The sequence below is a fragment of the Pseudophryne corroboree genome, chromosome 2, assembly GCF_028390025.1.
Source record: "Pseudophryne corroboree isolate aPseCor3 chromosome 2, aPseCor3.hap2, whole genome shotgun sequence".
In the NCBI taxonomy this organism is placed as follows: Eukaryota; Metazoa; Chordata; class Amphibia; order Anura; family Myobatrachidae; genus Pseudophryne; species Pseudophryne corroboree.
The window spans coordinates 936,631,377-936,649,045 of NC_086445.1; the positions used below are offsets into that span (position 1 = coordinate 936,631,377).

The window sequence follows — 17,669 nt, forward strand, 5'->3', positions numbered from 1 at the left end:
ACGATCAGAAACAGACTCCATGAGGGTGGTATGAGAGCCCGACGTCCACAGGTGGGGGTTGTGCTTACAGCCAAACACCGTGCAGGACGTTTGGCATTTGCCAGAGAACACCAAGATTGGCAAATTCACCACTGGCGCCCTGTGCTCTTCACAGATGAAAGCAGGTTCTCACTAAGCACATGTGACAGATGCGACAGAGTCTGGAGACGCCAAGGAGAACGTTCTGCTGCCTGCAACATCCTCCAGCATGACCATTTGGCAGTGGGTCAGTAATGGTGTGGGGTGGCATTTCTTTGGGGGGCTGCACAGCCCTCCATGTGCTCTCCAGAGGTAGCCTGACTGCCATTAGGTACCGAGATGGGATCCTCAGACCCCTTGTGAGACCATATGCTGGGGCGGTTGGCCCTGGGTTCCTCCTAATGCAAGACAATGCTACACCTCATGTGGCTGGAGTGTGTCAGCAGTTCCTGCAAGACGAAGGCATTGATGCTATGGACTGGCCCGCCCGTTCCCCAGACCTGAATCCAATTGAGCACATCTGGGACATCATGTCTCACTCCATCCACCAACGCTACGTTGCACCACAGACTGTCCAGGAGTTGGCGGATGCTTTAGTCCAGGTCTGGGAGGAGATCCCTCAGGAGACCATCCGCCACCTCATCAGGAGCATGCCCAGGCATTGTAGGGAGGTCATTCAGGCACGTGGAGGCCACACACACTACTGAGCCTCATTTTGACTTGTTTGAAGGACATTACATCAAAGTTGGATCAGCCTGTAGTGTGTTTTTCCACTTTAATTTTGAGGAGGACTCCAAATCCAGACCTCCATGGGTTAATAAAATTTATTTCCATTGATAATTTTTGTGTGATTTTGTTGTCAACACATTCAACTATGTAAAGAACAAAGTATTTAATAAGAATATTTCATTCATTCAGATCTAGGATGTGTTATTTTAGTGTTCCCTTTATTTTTTTGAGCAGTGTATATATACACATACATATAAAAAAAAATTTAAATTTTTTTTAAACCCTATATGCCTCTGGGTTGCAGGGACCCCGGAGATATCGGTGTACCGGGCCCCAAGACTTCTGTTGCCGGCCCTGGTGTGTACATGTGGTAGTGAATATTGGGCCTAATTCAGACCTGATCGCAGCAGCAACATTTTTCTCTAATAGGCAAAACCATGTGCAGAGAGAGTTATAGGCCCTACACATTAGACGACATCAATGAAAGATATGAACGATCTTGTTCATTAATGAACGAGATATCGTTCATATCATTCAGTGTGTATGCACTGATAAAGCTAATTATTTATCTTGAACCTAAGCAATATTCTTATTAAAGACAACATACGCAATAGGCGCACGAGGTGCCGTAATGGTACGCACTTAGCGTAGCAGACGCTAGGCCGTGGTCGAGACGCACGTTCGCTCACAGCTTACGCTTGGTATCGAGCACGCTATAGGCGGCCCGAGTACCGTAATGCTACGCTAATAGCGTAGCAGACGCTGTACCGCGAGAGCGGGATACGAGCGGCGCTGACGCTCACTGATTTATACACAGACAACCTTGTAACAACACACTATAAGGGTATGCTTATACTGTAAACCTTAGTACTGTAATATTATCACAATGTAACGCTGATTAACCTTTATAATATGAAAGCTGTTTGAGCGACTGAGACGCTCAAAAACCCTTTATACTAACTAGTGAAACACACACTCCTTGCTAAGGTTCCAACACCTTTACTGACGATATTTAGTACGTAAAAAAGGGGAAAACAGATACAGTTCATACACTACAGACCTGACATAAATACATAAACACAATAACTAAGCAGAAATACAAACACTAGCAAACGATTGCAAATACAAATAAACAGAAAGAGGATAAATGGCAAACACTTATAGGTTAGCTACAAAAGAACAATTGCATACATACAGAGTAACGAAATGGCCACAGAGAAAAACTTACACACGTGGGGATAAATCGCATGCGCTGTCTGGAAACCAGCTCTCAGTCATCACGGGGAAAACCTTTTGGAGAGAAGTGAGGCTGGTCTGGCTATGGGGGTCTTTATATACACAACATACTGTACAATACAATGGGCTCTACAATCTCATTGTTCATTGGACACAGGAATGTCTCTCTGCACTATGACAAAAGGTCATAGGTGGATTTGAACAGGTGGGCTGTGACTATTTCGAACTGCTCAGATGGGAGGTATCCTCAGGATTCCCGCCGCATGGATAATGAACCGCAAATACAGTAAATGTCCATAACCTACTCATAGACATAACTATACGCAGGAGCGATTAATCTCTACCTAACCAGCACCGGATTGTTTCTAATAAAATACTCTTCAGTTAGGTACCAGACACCACTGTTCAACCTGTGTCAGACCCTTTGTATCGTGAAAAGAGGAATTCCCAGGTCCCTGAACCATTTACACTAAACATACTTGCAGACATTATTAAGGGGATTAATACCTACAAAACACATTATATTGGTTAAATATGTAGCGATCGAGTCGCTCGCTAGTCGCACACAAACTCTACCGTAAATGCACATCCCCACGCGCAGGCGACGTGGGAGCGTCCCTTACGCAACCTGAGGGGATGCGTACGCACGGGGGAGTGGGTGCACGAGCAGCGGGCATGTGCATTGGGGTTAGTACATGGCGATGAGAATAACGATATTTTTCGACTTTGACAGCACCAATGATGAACGATGCGCGGCCCCACGCTTGTTAATCGTTGGTGCCGGGTCGCTTATACATGGAGGCCAATGTGGACAATCTCGTCCATATTAGCATACATTGCTATGAGGCCATGTAACGGGGGAGTGAAGTAACTTCACTCCAGCCCCCCCTTCCTCAGCGGCATATCGCCTAATGTGTGGGGCCCATTAGATTTGGGTGGGGTGTGTTCAAACTGAAATCTAAATTGCAGTGTAAAAATAAAGCAATAGCCCATCCAAATCTAACACACTCTGCACATGTTACAGTATATCGGTTGTTTAGGACACAAGCAAAGTGATTTGTGGCAATTTGTTCTTAAATTATATTAGTGTCTCACTAAGGGCGATAAATTACCTCGGCTAATTGTCCCTCCGAAGGCTATCTAATTAACCATGTAAAGCTTCGGCTCGCGCTGGCTTATCTTGGTTTTTATTTCACCTGCATCCAGCAAGCGACACCAAATCACCGGACACAGACCCGTTTTCACCGAAAACACACAGGTTTCACTGAACCTGTGTGTTCAGGAGATCTTTTTTTTTTTTTTTTTTTTTTTTTTTACAAGTGACCAAATTGGATAGCCTGTAAAAAAAAAAAAAAAAAAATCTACTTTTTTTTACAGGTGAAACATCTGGAAAAATTGCAATAATCGCCCGTTTTTCATGCCCATAGTGTTTCACCTGTAATTGGACAACCCCTGATTCTCAGTTTATGTTTGGTGCATTACACAAGTATGTAGTCAGTAAATCTCGGCACAGCAGTGATTTACTCACCACTCAGCTGACTATACGGTTCTATCTCTACAGGACAAGCTGTGGCACATTATGGAGAAACTGGAGTGTTACTTTGGCACACTAGTTGGGTGTAATGTTTATATCACACCGTCTGAATCGCAGGGGCTGCCCGCGCACCATGATGATGTTGAGGTAAATAATTTAATGTAGTTCAAGTCACGTGTTCTCTGTGTTTCAATGAGATGAGTACTACAAGTTATACACCTAAAGCAAAGTGTTGTTCTTCATCCATGTCGTGTTCATGGCATATTTGTGTGTGTGTGCGCGCCTCTGTCACACTGGTTGGGACACAGCCGTTCTTTAGACCCACTCTCCCCCCCCCCCCCCCCCCAAGAAAATAAAAATAATTTTCTTTACAAATTTGTCAGTGCAGTTTTACATTTATTTTATTTTTGTTGTCACACAATTCTTGTGCAAACGCAGGATTTTAAGTGGGGGGTGAGCATTGTAGTGCCATGTACAAGATACTGTAAAGAAGACACACACAATTTTTATATACATCCATACATACTTGGCACACTTGGGGCTGGGAAGAGGAGGGATCTGAAGACAGCAGGATTATGTGAGGTGCCCACCGTTGTGTTGGCAGGACAGTGTATTTGTGTTAGATGCTGCAGTACATTCTGTCTGTTTCCAGGTCTTCATTCTACAAGTAGAAGGGGAGAAGCACTGGCGCCTCTATGCCCCCCTCATCCCTCTGGCCAGAGAATACGATGTGGCCCCCGCTGACAAAGTCCTAACTCAGACCCATGACCTCTTACTAAAGGTAGGATTCCTCTATCCCATGCACTAGCCTGGGAGACCTTGCCGCTGGGAAGGGGGATTTACATTTAAACCACTGTGTTTTATTGACCTTAGGAAGGTGACCTGCTGTATTTTCCCAGAGGAGTCATTCATGAAGCTGACACTCCAGCCAGCTCATCGCATTCCACCCATGTGACGATCAGCACCTACCAGAACACGTAAGGACGCTCTGCCCGCCATTGGTGATTTCCCACAGTCTGTATGGAGACTGCTTTCTCAGGTGTCTTTTTCCTCTAGCAGCTGAGTGGTCAGCAAGCGTTACCCACAACATGGCATCGTGCTCAACCATTGTCAGCAGATGCCGCTTCCTTACTGGGGTCTCCCCTTCTGCAATTGTTGTCTGATTAATATGATTAATAGAAAATTAAAAAAATGGGTATCTAATTAGTGTTCACTCTAGGAGTGAAAAGGGGCAGGGCGCCGGACTCCGGGGGCACATGTGCGAAGCCGAGCACGGGCCCGAAACGGGGGCGCGGCCACGCAAATTAGGGGGCATGGCCACGCCTACGTCATTTTAGGGGGCGGTGCGGCCCACAGACGCTACTATAGAGAGCGTCTGTGGCCGGTGACGTCACTGTTGGGGGCGTGCCCAGCACCTCCGTCGGTGCTGGGCTTCCCCCAGCCCTCTCCCAATGCGTGAATGGATGCCGGGAGGGCAGGAAGCGGGCGGCTGTTCTAGCAGGGCGCCGCAAAAGGGGCAAGGCGGGTTTTGCCTGCTAAAAAATGGGCAGGGCGTGGCGCCCTGCTAAAACAGCCTAGAGTGAACACTATATAATAGTACAGGTATTTCAAGACACATTTGGAATTATTCTTCGTCATAAACAAAGTGGCTGAAACCAAATTTACTGCTTCATGCTAATGTGAGAATCAGTAGGGATTGGACCCATGCCACCCACGGATTTTACACCTATTGCGCCATGTACTCGTATTGTTGCTGTCCCAAAATGCTGAATTTCAGGGAAAGAGAGATCCATCTGAGTTCCGTCTAACTCGGAATAGGATGGATATAGACAATATAGGTAAATTCGCACCTATGCTATATACTGAAACTCCGTTTATGTCTGTGCATCGCTTTCGTTTGCAAGGCACGTTCCGACGTAGAATCAGCCCCATTGGGCTTCTCCACAGCCCAATTAGGCCAACGCTGTGTGGTCTTTGTATCCTGTGATTGGTACATAGGCAGTCTAGTGCCTGTGTTAGGGTCAAATATTAAGCTGCTTTGAACAATGGGTTGAAGCTGTGGTCCTTTTATTTCCTGCCTAGAGTTGTACACTATACAGTAAATGGCTTATTTCCGGTTGTCCCCTCTGCAGCTCCTGGGCAGACTACCTGCAGGACTTGCTGCCGTCTCTCCTGAATGACGCAGCAATGAGTGATGTGAAACTGAGGAAGGGCATTCCTTTGCAACAGCTACTGGTAACGATCAATTATCTTTAAGAGGGCTTCTGACTTTACACAACTTATTATATCTTTATCTTACGTCCTAGAGGATGCTGGGGACTCCAAAAGGACCGTGGGGTATAGACTGGATCCGCAGGAGACATGGGCACACTAAAAGACTTTGACTGGGTGTGAACCTGCTCCTCCCTCTATGCCCCTCCTCCAGACCTCCGTTAGATTCTGTGCCCAGGAGTGACTGGACACACACTAGGGGAGCTCTACTGAGTTTCTCTGGAAAGACTTTTGTTAGGTTTTTTATTTTCAGGAAGACCTGCATCGTGGGACTGAGGGGAGAGAAGTCAGAACTACTTCTTCTTAGTTCAAAGGCTCTGCTTCTTAGGCTACTGGACACCATTAGCTCCAGAGGGTTTGATCACTTGGTGCGCCTAGCTGCTTGTTCCCGAAGCCGCGCCATCACCCCCCTCACAGAAGACAGAAGCCGGGTGAGTATTAGAAGAACAGAAGACTTCAGATGGCAGAAGACTTCAGTAACGGAGGTACAGCGCAGCGGTCGCGCTGCGCTCCATGCTCCCACACACACACCAACGGCACTCACAGGGTGCAGGGCGCTGGGGGGAGCGCCCTGGGCAGCAGTTACTGAGGGTGTTTCTGACTGGCAAGAGGCATATTCGGTGCCCGGGCACCGTATACGATACCCCCGCCAGTATAAATAAATTCAAATTTGAGCGGGTCTACAGCGCGCCAGGAAGGGGCGGGGCTTAGCCGCACAGCTCACCAGCGCCATTTTATCTCTCCACAGCCGCTGCAGAGACGCTGGCCCGGACCTCCAAGCTCCTTACAAGTAACAAGGGAGCAAAATGGGGGGGGGGGGGGGCCACAGGAAATTTGGTGCTTTATTTGTGTATATTACAGCGCAAACAACATATATTATTTGTGTAGTAGTATATGGGCGCTGGGGTGTGAGCTGGCATACTCCCTCTGTGTTCTTTCTGCAGGCTTCCCTGTGGGTCTGTCCCCTTTTCTTTGGCCGGTGTGAGTGTGGGTGTATCGGTACTGCGTGTTGACATGTCGGAGGCTGAGTGTTCCTCCCCGGAGGAAGTTACTGGGGGCGCAGAAAAAGATTTAGGAATTACTCTGTCGGCACAGCCGACTGCTGATTGGGTGAATATGTTGAGTACGCTGAATGCAAATGTGGCATTATTGTCTAAGAGGCTGGATAAATCTGATTCTCAGACACAAACATGGAGGAAATCCATGGAGGACGTTTTGTCTCAGGTACAGACCCCCTCAGGGTCACAAAAATGTTCATTTACCCAGCTGGCAGATACAGATACCGACACAGACTCTGATTCCAGTGTCGATTTCAATGAGGCTACTTTACATCCAAAGGTAGTTAAGAGTATTCAGTACATGATTGTGGCTATTAAAGATGTTTTACATATTTCTAAAGAGCCCCCTATTCCAGATTAGAAGGTTTGTTTGTATAAGGGAAAAAAGCCTGAGGTGACGTCCCCCCCCCTCATGAATTGAACGCTCTTTGTGAAAAGGCTTGGGAGTCGCCTGACAAAAGGTGGCAGATTCCCAAGAGAATTTTTATGGCATATCCTTGCCCCTCTGACGACAGGGAGAAATGGGAGTCGTCTCCCAATGTCGACAAGGCTCTATCCCGATTGTCCAAAAAGGTGGCGCTTCCGTCTCCTGACACGGCTGCCCTCAAGGATCCAGCGGATCGCAAGCAGGAGACGACGTTGAAGGCCATTTTCGTTACTACTGGTGCATTGCTCAGACCTGCTGTGGCGTCGGCGTGGGTGAGTAGTGCTATTGCTAAGTGGGCTGATAATTTAGCTTCTGATATGGATACCCTTGATAAGGATAACATTCTTTTGACTCTTGGTTATATGAAGGACGCTGCAGATTACCTAAAGGATGCCGCGAGGTGTATTGGCCTCTTGGGATCAAGAGCCAATGCCATGGCGGTCTCGGCCAGGAGGGCGCTGTGGATTCATCAATGGAATGCTGATGCCGACTCCCAAGAAAGCTATGGAAGCTCTTCCCTTTAAAGGTAGTGTCTTGTTTGGTGATGGCCTTGCTGACCTGGTGTCTACCGCTACTGCGGGTAAGTCATCTTTTCTTCCTTATGTTCCCACACAACAGAAAAAGGCGTCCCATTATCAGATGCAGTCCTTTCGGCCTAATAAATACAAAAAAGGAAAGGGCTCGTCCTTCCTCGCTTCGAAGGGTAGAGGAAGGGGAAAGAGGTCACCTGCCGTGTCTGGCACCCAGGACCAAAAGTCCTCCCTCCTCTACCAAGTCCACCGCATGACACTGGGGCTCCCCTGCGGGAGTCCGTGCCGGTGGGGGTCCATCTCCGATTCTTCAGTCAGGTCTGGTTTCAATCGGCCCTGGATACTTGGGTCTTAGACATAGTGTCCCAAGGGTACAAACTGGAGTTTCAGAAGATACCCCCCCCCCGCCGTTTTTTCAAGTCGGCCTTGCCAGTTTCTCTTCCAGAAAGGTAAGTAGTAAATGCTGCGATACAAAAGCTGTGTCAACAGAGGGTCATTGTACCAGTTCCCCCGTCCCAACAGGGGGAAGGGTTCTATTCGAGCCTCTTTGTCGTGCCGAAGCCGGACGGCTCGGTCAGACCAATTCTGAACCTAAAATCCCTCAATCCATACTTGAAAACTTTCAAGTTCAAGATGGAATCTCTTCGAGCTGTGATCTCCAGCCTAGAAGGGGGGGATTTTATGGCGTCAGTCGACATAAAGGATACCTACTTACACGTCCCGATATATCCTCCTCATCAGGCCTTCCTAAGATTTGCGGTACAGGATTGTCATTGCCAATTTCAGACGTTGCCGTTTGGGCTTTCCACGGCCCGAGGGTTTTCACCAAGGTAATGGCGGAAATTATGGTGCTCCTTCGCAAGCAGGGGGTCACAATTATCCCGTATTTGGACGATCTCCTGATAAAGGCGAGATCAAAAGAGCAGTTGCTACGAAATGTGGAACTCTCCCTGTCGGTTCTGTGAAATCACGGTTGGATTCTAAATTTGCCAAAGTCTCAGTTGATCCCGACAACTCGGCTGCCCTTCTTGGGCATGATCCTAGACACGGAACTACAGAGTATTTCTTCCAGCGGACAAAGCTCTGGAAATACAGACCATGGTCAAGGAGCTTCTGAGACCGCCAAGAGTGTCGATTCATCAATGCACTCGAGTGCTAGGGAAGATGGTTGCGGCTTACGACGCCATTCCGTTTGGCAGGTTTCATGCCCGGGTGTTTCAGTGGGATCTGCTGAACAAATGGTCCGGGTCTCACCTGCACATGCACCGGAAAATAAGTCTATCTTCCAGGACCAGGATTTCTCTTCTGTGGTGGCTGCAAGGTTCTCACCTTCTAGAGGGACGCCGCTTCGGAATCCAGGACTGGGTCCTGCTGACCACAGATGCAAGTCTCCGAGGCTGGGGTGCAGTCACACAAGGAAGAAGTTTCCAGGGAAAATGGTCAAGCCAGGAATCTTGTCTTAACTCGAACATTTATGTGAAGAGCCATTTACAACGGCCTCCTGCAAGCGAAGAACCTTCTTCAGGGTCTCCCTGTCCTGATCCAGTCGGACAACATAACAGCGGTGGCGTCCGTAAAAAATGTGTGTAGTGGTGTGAAACCAAAGCAGCTCCTGCGGAGGAGTTTCACTTGGGTCGTTTCCTCCATTTTTTGCAGGCAGGCGTGGATGCAGGCCTGAAATTGGGTTCCATCAAAGTGCAGATTTCGGCTTTATCTATTTTCTTTCAAAAAGAATTGGCCGCCCTTCCTGAGGTTCAGACTTTCGTGAAAGGAGTGCTGCATATCCATCCTCCATTTGTGGCACCGTGGGATCTTGAAGTAGTGTTACAGTTTCTTGTCTCACTGGTTTGAACCTTTGCGAAAGGTTGAGTTAAAGTTTCTCACTTGGAAAGTGGTCATGTTTTTGGCTTTGGCGCCTGCCAGACGAGTGTCAGAATTGGCGGCTTTGTCTCACAAGAGCCCATATTTGATTTTTCATGTGGATAGAGCGGAATTGAGGACTTGTCAACAATTTCTGCCGAAGGTGGTTTATTCGTTTCACATAAATCAACCTATTGTTGTACCTGTGGCTACGGATGCTGTGGCAGTCTCAAAATCTCTTGATGTCGTAAGAGCTTTGAAAATTTATGTCGCCAGAACGACTCTTGTTAGGAAAACGGAAGCTCTGTTTGTCCTGTATGCTTCCAACAAGATTGGAAATCCTGCTTTCAAGCAGACTATTGCACGCTGGATTTGTAATACAATTCAGCACGCTCATTCTTCGGCTGGGTTGCCGTTGCCGAAGTCGGTAAAGGCCCATTCTACCAGGAAGGTGGGTTCTTCTTGGGCGGCTGCCCGAGGGGTCTCGGCACTTCAACTTTGCCGAGCAGCTACGTGGTCGGGTTCAAACACTTTTGCTAAGTTCTATAAGTTTGATACCCTGGCTGATGAGGACCTTATGTTTGCTCAATCGGTGCTGCAGAGTCGTCCGCACTCTCCCGCCCGGTCTGGAATTTTGGTATAGACCCCATGGTCCTATTGGAGTCCCCAGCATCCTCTAGGACGTAAGAGAGAATAGGCTTTTAATACATACCCTCCCAGTGCGGACTGTTCCTTGCAGTTGTATTGATACTTGTTGTTTTCGGTTACACACAGGTTGTGTATCAGTTATATTCAGCTTGTTGCTGTTGTTAGTTCATACTGTTATCTGGTTTTCCTGTTACTCCGGTTGTACGGTGTTTGTGGTGTGAGCTGGAATGTCTCTCGCCTTTAGTTTAACAAAAATCCTTTACTCGAAATGTCCGTCTCCCCTGGGCACAGTTCCTATAACGGAGGTCTGGAGGAGGGGCATTAGAGGGAGGAGCCAGTTCACACCCAGCTAAAGTCTTTTAGTGTGCCCATGTCTCCTGCGGATCCCGTCTATTCCCCATGGTCCTTTTGGAGTCCCCAGCATCCTCTACGGACTAGGAGAAAAGGATTTACCGGTAGGTATTAAAATCCTATTTTCTCCATAGTATTTCTGTCTGCCAGAATTTGATGGATTTTGTTGCTTTGCGTATGGCCCAGATCTGCTCTGTGCAATAAACACAATTTGGTCCACAGAGCAGTTTTCTGTTGTGTACAAAAAATATACAATTCTGCATACAGGACTTAATAAGCCAGAATGATAAATGAGTTGCTCATTGAATCAGAAGTCATTTAAATGCAGTACTCCTTTGCAACATTCAATGCTATATTTATTTGAATCCATGAATCTTGCCTTTATCATGCTTCTATCTTTCAGTTGTATTCTGTCAATGCGTGTGACTGTTTCATAGTATTTATGTCCTTTCTGACTCTTTCAGCACTTGGATCCCAGCAGCGTGGCAGAAACTCTGACCGGCCTCTTGTCTACCATAGCCAAGAGGATAGAGGCCAGGTGTCCGCTGAGGTCTTCAGAAATGCTGCGCGATTTCATGGCGCACAGATTACCGCCATATCTGGATGTTGGTTCATCGCTGTACATGGAGAAAAGAGGTGACATGAGAACGGGTGTGTAACGTACGATGCCTTTCTTATCTCTTCTGTTACAATCAAGCTGTGTCAACGTAGTATGACTTGACCTTCTAGAAGCCCCTTCTTCATTGGGCTATTTATAATGCCTTGGATGTCGTGTGTTTGTTTGGAACTAAGGGGTCTATTTACTAAGCCTTGGATGGAGATAAAGTACCAGCCAATCAGCCCCTAACTGTCATTTTTTCAAACACAGCCTGTAACATGGCATTTAAGAGCTGATTGGCTGGTACTTTCTCTCCATGCACTTTATCCCCATCCAAGGTTTAGTTAATAGACCCCCAAATACTTAAATATAAGCAATTACATTATTGTGCATACAGAATTCTGCATTAAGACATTACAGATATTCTTACTCTCTAGTGAGTAATAGGTTACATGTAGACGGGAAGTACTACGGCTAGCATTGCCCAAGGCTATATAAATGTGGTCTCGCATGCCTAATGTATGCTAGATTGAATTTTTGGGAACTTGCTCTACGTAGAACAGTGGATTTGGATAACATGATTTGTCCTTTAGGCCATTTTCCCAAATTCTAGTCAGTCCTAGGGGCTAGTAATGTACTGTGTATATATATATCTATTCTGGTTTCTTTCACAGCCTTGCGCATCTGTTCACATTCTCCTGTGCTTGTCAGGGTCCCATGTGATAAAGGGTCACGTACCTCCATTGTATTGTCTCAGTTGCATTATTCAGACCTCATAGGCAGAGCCGATAGTCAGTCAGTCCTGTTCTTAACCAGACTCAACACTTTTTGTAATGACTTTCTACTTGAAACCGCTGCATTGAGTTAAGGCAGAGGTTCTCAAATGAGGTCCTCAAAGCACCCCAACAGTCCAGGGGGGTCATTCCGACCTGATCGCACGCTAGCTTTTTTTTGCAGCGCTGCGATCAGGTCAAAACTCAGGAAAACTGTCCATACATATGCACCGCAATGCGCAGGCGCGTCGTACTGGTACAAAGAGGATCGGTGCTGGGCGATGGATTTAGCGAAGAATTCATTCGCACAGCCGATCGCAAGGTGATTGACAGAAAGAGGGCGTTTATGGGTGTCAACTGACCATTTTCTGGGAGAGTTTGGGATAACGCAGGCGTGTCCAGGCATTTGCAGGGTGGGTTGTCTGACGTCAATTCCGGGACCAAAAAGACTGAAGTGATCGCAGCGGGTAAGTCCAGAGCTACTCAGAAACTGCAAAAAACTTTTTTGTACCGCTCGGCTGCACAAGCGTTTGCACACTTGCAAAGCGAAAATACACTTCCCTAGAGGCGGTGATTATCTGTTCGCAGCGCTGCGAAAAATATCTAGCGAGCGATCAACTCTGAATGACCCTCCAGGTTTTAAGTATATCAATGCTTGGCCACAGGTGACTTAATTAGTACCACAGTCAATTTGATTTAACCATCTGTGCTGAGCCTTGGCTATACTTAAAACCTGGACCGTTTGGGTGCTTTGAGAATGTCTGGGTTAAGGTGTTTGGGGAAACGGGGGAGTGGGACAGAGAACTCTTGTGCTGTCACTTAGCAATCTTCAGCTGCCTATACATGTGTACCTACTGTATGTGGTTTAATGCTATTGCCAACTGTAATTTGTATGTCTCTCTGCAGACGACCCACCAAACATAAACAGCACGATCAAACTGCAGTACCAGGATTATGCAGCCATCGCAATAGATAAGGTTCCAAAACTGCTTGTGAGTAGATCCAAATATCGTGTATTACTGTAATAGTCACCTATTCTTATCTGCAGGACGCTTCAGACAATCCTATTGCTGATCAGATCAAATGTTTATAAACATTTATATCAAGTATACTTTACAGTTACAGGTAGGTGTGATTCAGCGTCACGGTTTTCCATATGACTGGAGCTCGGTACTTCCATAAAAAGTTTTGTTCCACAATAATAAGGATGGGCCTGTTATCTGAGTTCTTACAGGCAGACAGATGTTTCACGTATGTTCTGTAGCTATTCCTTGCACTAATGCAAGTGCAAATGCATTTCTCCTACGTCCTAGAGGATGCTGGGGACTCCATAAGGACCATGGGGTATAGACGGGATCCGCAGGAGACATGGGCACACTATAAGACTTTGAATGGGTGTGAACTGGCTCCTCCCTCTATGCCCTTCGTCCAGACCTCAGATTCTGTGCCCAGGAGTGACTGGACACACACTAGGGGAGCTCTACTGAGTTTCTCTAAAAGACTTTGTTAGGTTTTTTTATTTTCCGGGAGACCTGCTGGCTACAGGCTCCCTGCATTGTGGGACTGAGGGGAGAGAAGTCAGACCTACTTCTGTGAGTTAAAGGCTCTGCTTCTCGGCTACTGGACACCATTAGCTCCAGAGGGTTCGATCACTTGATGCGCCTAGCTGCTTGTTTCCGGAGCCGCGCCGTCAGCCCTCTCACAGAAGCCAAAAGAAAGAAGCCGGGTGAGTATGCAGAAGGCAGAAGACTTCAGTGAGTGCAGAAGACTTCAGTAATGGAGGTACAGCGCAGCGGTCGCGCTGTGCTCCATGATCCCACACACCAACGGCTCTCACAGGGTGCAGGGAGCTGGGGGGGGGAGCGCCCTGGGCAGCAAGTTACTGAGGGTCTTTCCGCTGGCAAGAAATGCATATTCGGTGCCCGGGCACCGTGTACGATACCCCCGCCAGTATAAAGCAGCGGCCGCGCTGCGCGCCATTGCTCCCACACACCAACGGCTTTACAAGGGTGCAGGGCACAGGGGGGGGGGCGCCCTGGGCAGCAATATAGACCTCTTTTGTGTGTGGCAAAACGGACCCCCGCCAGCATAAAAAGCTATATTAATAGCGGGGCTGAAGCGCGCCGAGAAGGGGCGGGGGTTAGCCCTCACAACAGGATTCCGCGCCATTTTCTCCATGTCCCTGCCAAAAGCAATGTATACAGTGCAAACGAGGGGGGGTGCAGGCTTCCGTGCATTGGCCAATCCACCAACTGGGCCCCCATCATTTATTTATTGAATTGTTGAGGATAAGTGAGTTTACTTTGGTGAGTGCTGGGTTCTTTGTTTGTATTTATTAGAGCGATGTGGTCATGGGCTACATGCACCCCGCCCTGTGAGTGGTAAGTACAGCTGTGTACCCCGCTTTTGTGGTGGAGAGTGCGGTGTTACATGCACCCCACCCTGTGAGTGGTAAGTGCATAGCTGTGCCCCGCTTCTGGTGTGGTGAGTGCTGTGGTTTTTTCTCTGTGTGTATACAATGGGGTTAATCTATGGTTAGCTCTTATTAACCGTGGCCACTAGCTTTCTCATGCACCCCTGTGTGGACTTTATTATCCTGAACCTGTCTCAGCTGTTTCTTAGCAATCATCTTTGAGCCAGTGCAATAGGTGACTAGTGTGCCTTTAAAAGCCATAAAGTCTGTGGCAGGTACACATTAAATCTAGCAGGCAGATGAGTTGTGTAACAGCAGTGAGGTAGTCAGGTTTTAAGACTCTGTGATAGTGTGGGACCTGCATGAGGGTGGGGTACCTTGAAAATCGGTGTGCAGGCTTCCGTGCATTGGCCAATCCACCAACTGGGCCCCCATCATTTATTTATTGAATTGTTGAGGATAAGTGAGTTTACTTTGGTGAGTGCTGGGTTCTTTGTTTGTTTGTGTGTGTATGTATGTATGTATGTATATATATATATATATATATATATAATATATATATGATATGTGTGTGATTGTGTGTTACATTATGTATAGTCATATTATGATTTATAATGAATGCTGAAGTAATAGTATTCCTTCTCATGTGCTGGTCGCTCTGTTGATAAAGCTCTAGGTCGGCCGTGACGAGTGGGTCTCACATCCTCTCAAGGAGTCCGAATGTTTATTCTTTTCCCGCCGCGGATAGAATACTGTGAAAGTCAACTCCTGGTCGACACGGGGCCCTGTCTCAACGGATCGTACACAGGAAGGTAAGTGATATTTTATTTCTATGCTTTGGAGTTATTGGCATTACCTGCACATGGGGGAGTGTTTATATTCGGACATACATCCGATAGAATTACCCTAAAGAGAGAGGGGATTTTCCTTATCTTGATTCTTCTCTGTAACATTGCGGCAGGCTGCCGTGCGTATACAGGAGGTGTGGCCGGGGGAATGCTGAGGCTGACTCAGAGAGTTACTGGAGTTTCTTCCTGGGACGGTATACCACTGTTTGGGGATGCCTCAGTCCAGTCAATCTTGGCGGATACTGCTGGTAAATCTAACTTCGTGAGTTAGACTCCTTCACAAAGGTTGGTGACGCATTCTTTTGTGGGATGCAGTCATTTTAACCGGTTTGATACAGTTCTTTTTTCCTTTTATGTGCAGATAGTGGTGAAAAGGTAAGAGTTCTGCAGCCTTGTTAGGTTCGCAGAAGCGGATGTCGTTTTCTGTTTCTACCACATCCACCACATGTCGCGGAGTCTATCTGGCTGGAGCCCAATTCGGTGGAAACTAGTCTACTACTTTTCAGTCAGTCCAGGAATAGACTAGGACCTGTGAGTTAATTATAGAATCCAAAGGGGGGACATTCTGGCGTTTACAGATGTTTCCCCTCACTGATTTTTCAAATAGATTTTGCCGTTTCCCCTCTGGAAGGGGAGGTAGTACGCGACGCCATACAGAATTGCGTCAGGTTCAGGGCATTGTCCTGCTGTCCCTGTTTAAAAAAAAAAACACAAAAAAAAAAACTGAGGGGTTTAAATGCGTTGTTCTCCGCATTCAGCTTACCTGGGTGGATATCCAGGATTGTCTTTGTCATTTCACCGGAGTGATGGCAGTAGGATGGTATTCTTTCAACAGTAAGAGCCATTGTTATTCTGTACTGGGACACTCTCTTGATTAAGGCGCGGTCAAGACACGAGTGGTGCAAATCGTTGTTTTCTCTCTGACTGTTCTTCAACACAGGGAATGGCTGTTATTCCCAACGACGCAGACGTCGGTGGTGGGCATCAGAGTAGATACTGAACGGTTAAAGTTCTGTGTGTTTCTGTGGAAAGAGGTCTGAGGATCCGGAGTCGGCTCAGATTTGCAGTGACAATCCATCAATATGTTCCGTTGATGAAGAAGATGGGTGCGGCCTAAGAGGTTTTTTTCCGGTGATCTGGTCAAGTGCCAGAGTGGTTTTCACGGGGCCAGTTGGATATGTGGTCCGGGTCTCGCCTGCACATGCACAGGAATATAATCCTAATGGCCAGGATATTGCTCCTGTGGTGTCTGCTCAGTTCTCACCTCCTAGAGGGACGAAGGTTCGGAATACAGGATGGGATCCTGGTGTACCAAAGAAAACCAAGTGGCGCTTGGGATCCTGGTGTCCAGGCATGCAGATTTCCGAGACTGGGGAGCAGTCCGTGCAAGGGAAGTATTTCCAGAGGAAAAGGTCAAGCTGCGAAGCTTGTCTGCAGTAAGCTTTCTTGAATTAAGAGCTAATTTCAATGAACATATGCTTCGAGATCTGCCCGTGTTAATTCTGTCGGACGACTTGACAGCAGTGGTGTAAGTAAGCCGCTAGGGCGGAACAAGGAGCAAAGCGGTACTGACAGAAGCCGAAAAAGGTTTCCGCTGGGTGAAAGGACTGGTAAACGCTATATTAGCAGTCTTCGGTCCGGATGTGAATGACGGAGAAATAGATTCATCTACAGACGCGATCTCCATACGGGAGAAATACAGTCATCGAGAAGTTCTCACTGAAGTGACAAGTCTTTGAGGAGTTCCTCAAGTGGACATGTTGGCGTCTCGCCTTAACGAGAGATCACAGGGATATTGTTCCGGGTCAGGGGACACTCAAGCTATAGCAGTGGACGTCCTCGGGACACCTTGGGTGCTTTCAGTCGGTCTATGTGTCCCCTCCGTTTTTCACTCTTCGGAAGGTGATAAACGTAAGAAGAACAAAGGTTCAGGCGATCCTCATTGTTCCGGTCTGACCAAGGAGGGCTTGGTATCCAGTTCCTCAAGATTTACTCATAGAAGATCCCTGGCCTCTTCCGCTACGTGAGGAACTGTTACAGCAAGATCCGGGCGTGTATCAAGGCTTACCGCGACTGCGTTTGACGGCGTGGCGGTTGTACGCCATATCCTAGCCAGAAAGGGTATTCCCAGTGAAGTAATTTCCACACTTCTTCTGGCTAGAAAAGAAGTAACGGCAAAGCCTTACCACCGTGTTTGGAGACAATATGTGTGTTGGTGTGAATCCAAGAAGGCTTCTACGGAAGATTTTCAGCTGGGTCGTTCTTCTCCATTCTTGCAAGCAGGTGTGGGTGCTGGCCTAAAGTTAAGCTCCATTTAAGTGCAGTTTTGGCCTTATAAAGTTTCTTTCAAGAAATAATTGGCAACCTTTCCGGAT

General features: G+C 47.3%; 1 protein-coding gene across 6 annotated transcripts in view; it reads left to right on the forward strand.

Moving 5' to 3' along the window:
- Nucleotides 1-17,669, forward strand: part of RIOX2 (ribosomal oxygenase 2) — a 96,632-nt gene that overhangs the window by 52,278 nt on the left and 26,685 nt on the right. For all 6 annotated transcript variants that reach the window (XM_063956279.1, XM_063956280.1, XM_063956281.1 and 3 more), the window contains 6 exons: nucleotides 3,545-3,664; nucleotides 4,170-4,298; nucleotides 4,391-4,494; nucleotides 5,650-5,752; nucleotides 11,127-11,313; nucleotides 12,940-13,025. In XM_063956279.1, the coding sequence (XP_063812349.1) occupies nucleotides 3,545-3,664; nucleotides 4,170-4,298; nucleotides 4,391-4,494; nucleotides 5,650-5,752; nucleotides 11,127-11,313; nucleotides 12,940-13,025 (729 nt within the window). The remainder of the gene's footprint in view (nucleotides 1-3,544; nucleotides 3,665-4,169; nucleotides 4,299-4,390; nucleotides 4,495-5,649; nucleotides 5,753-11,126; nucleotides 11,314-12,939; nucleotides 13,026-17,669) is intronic.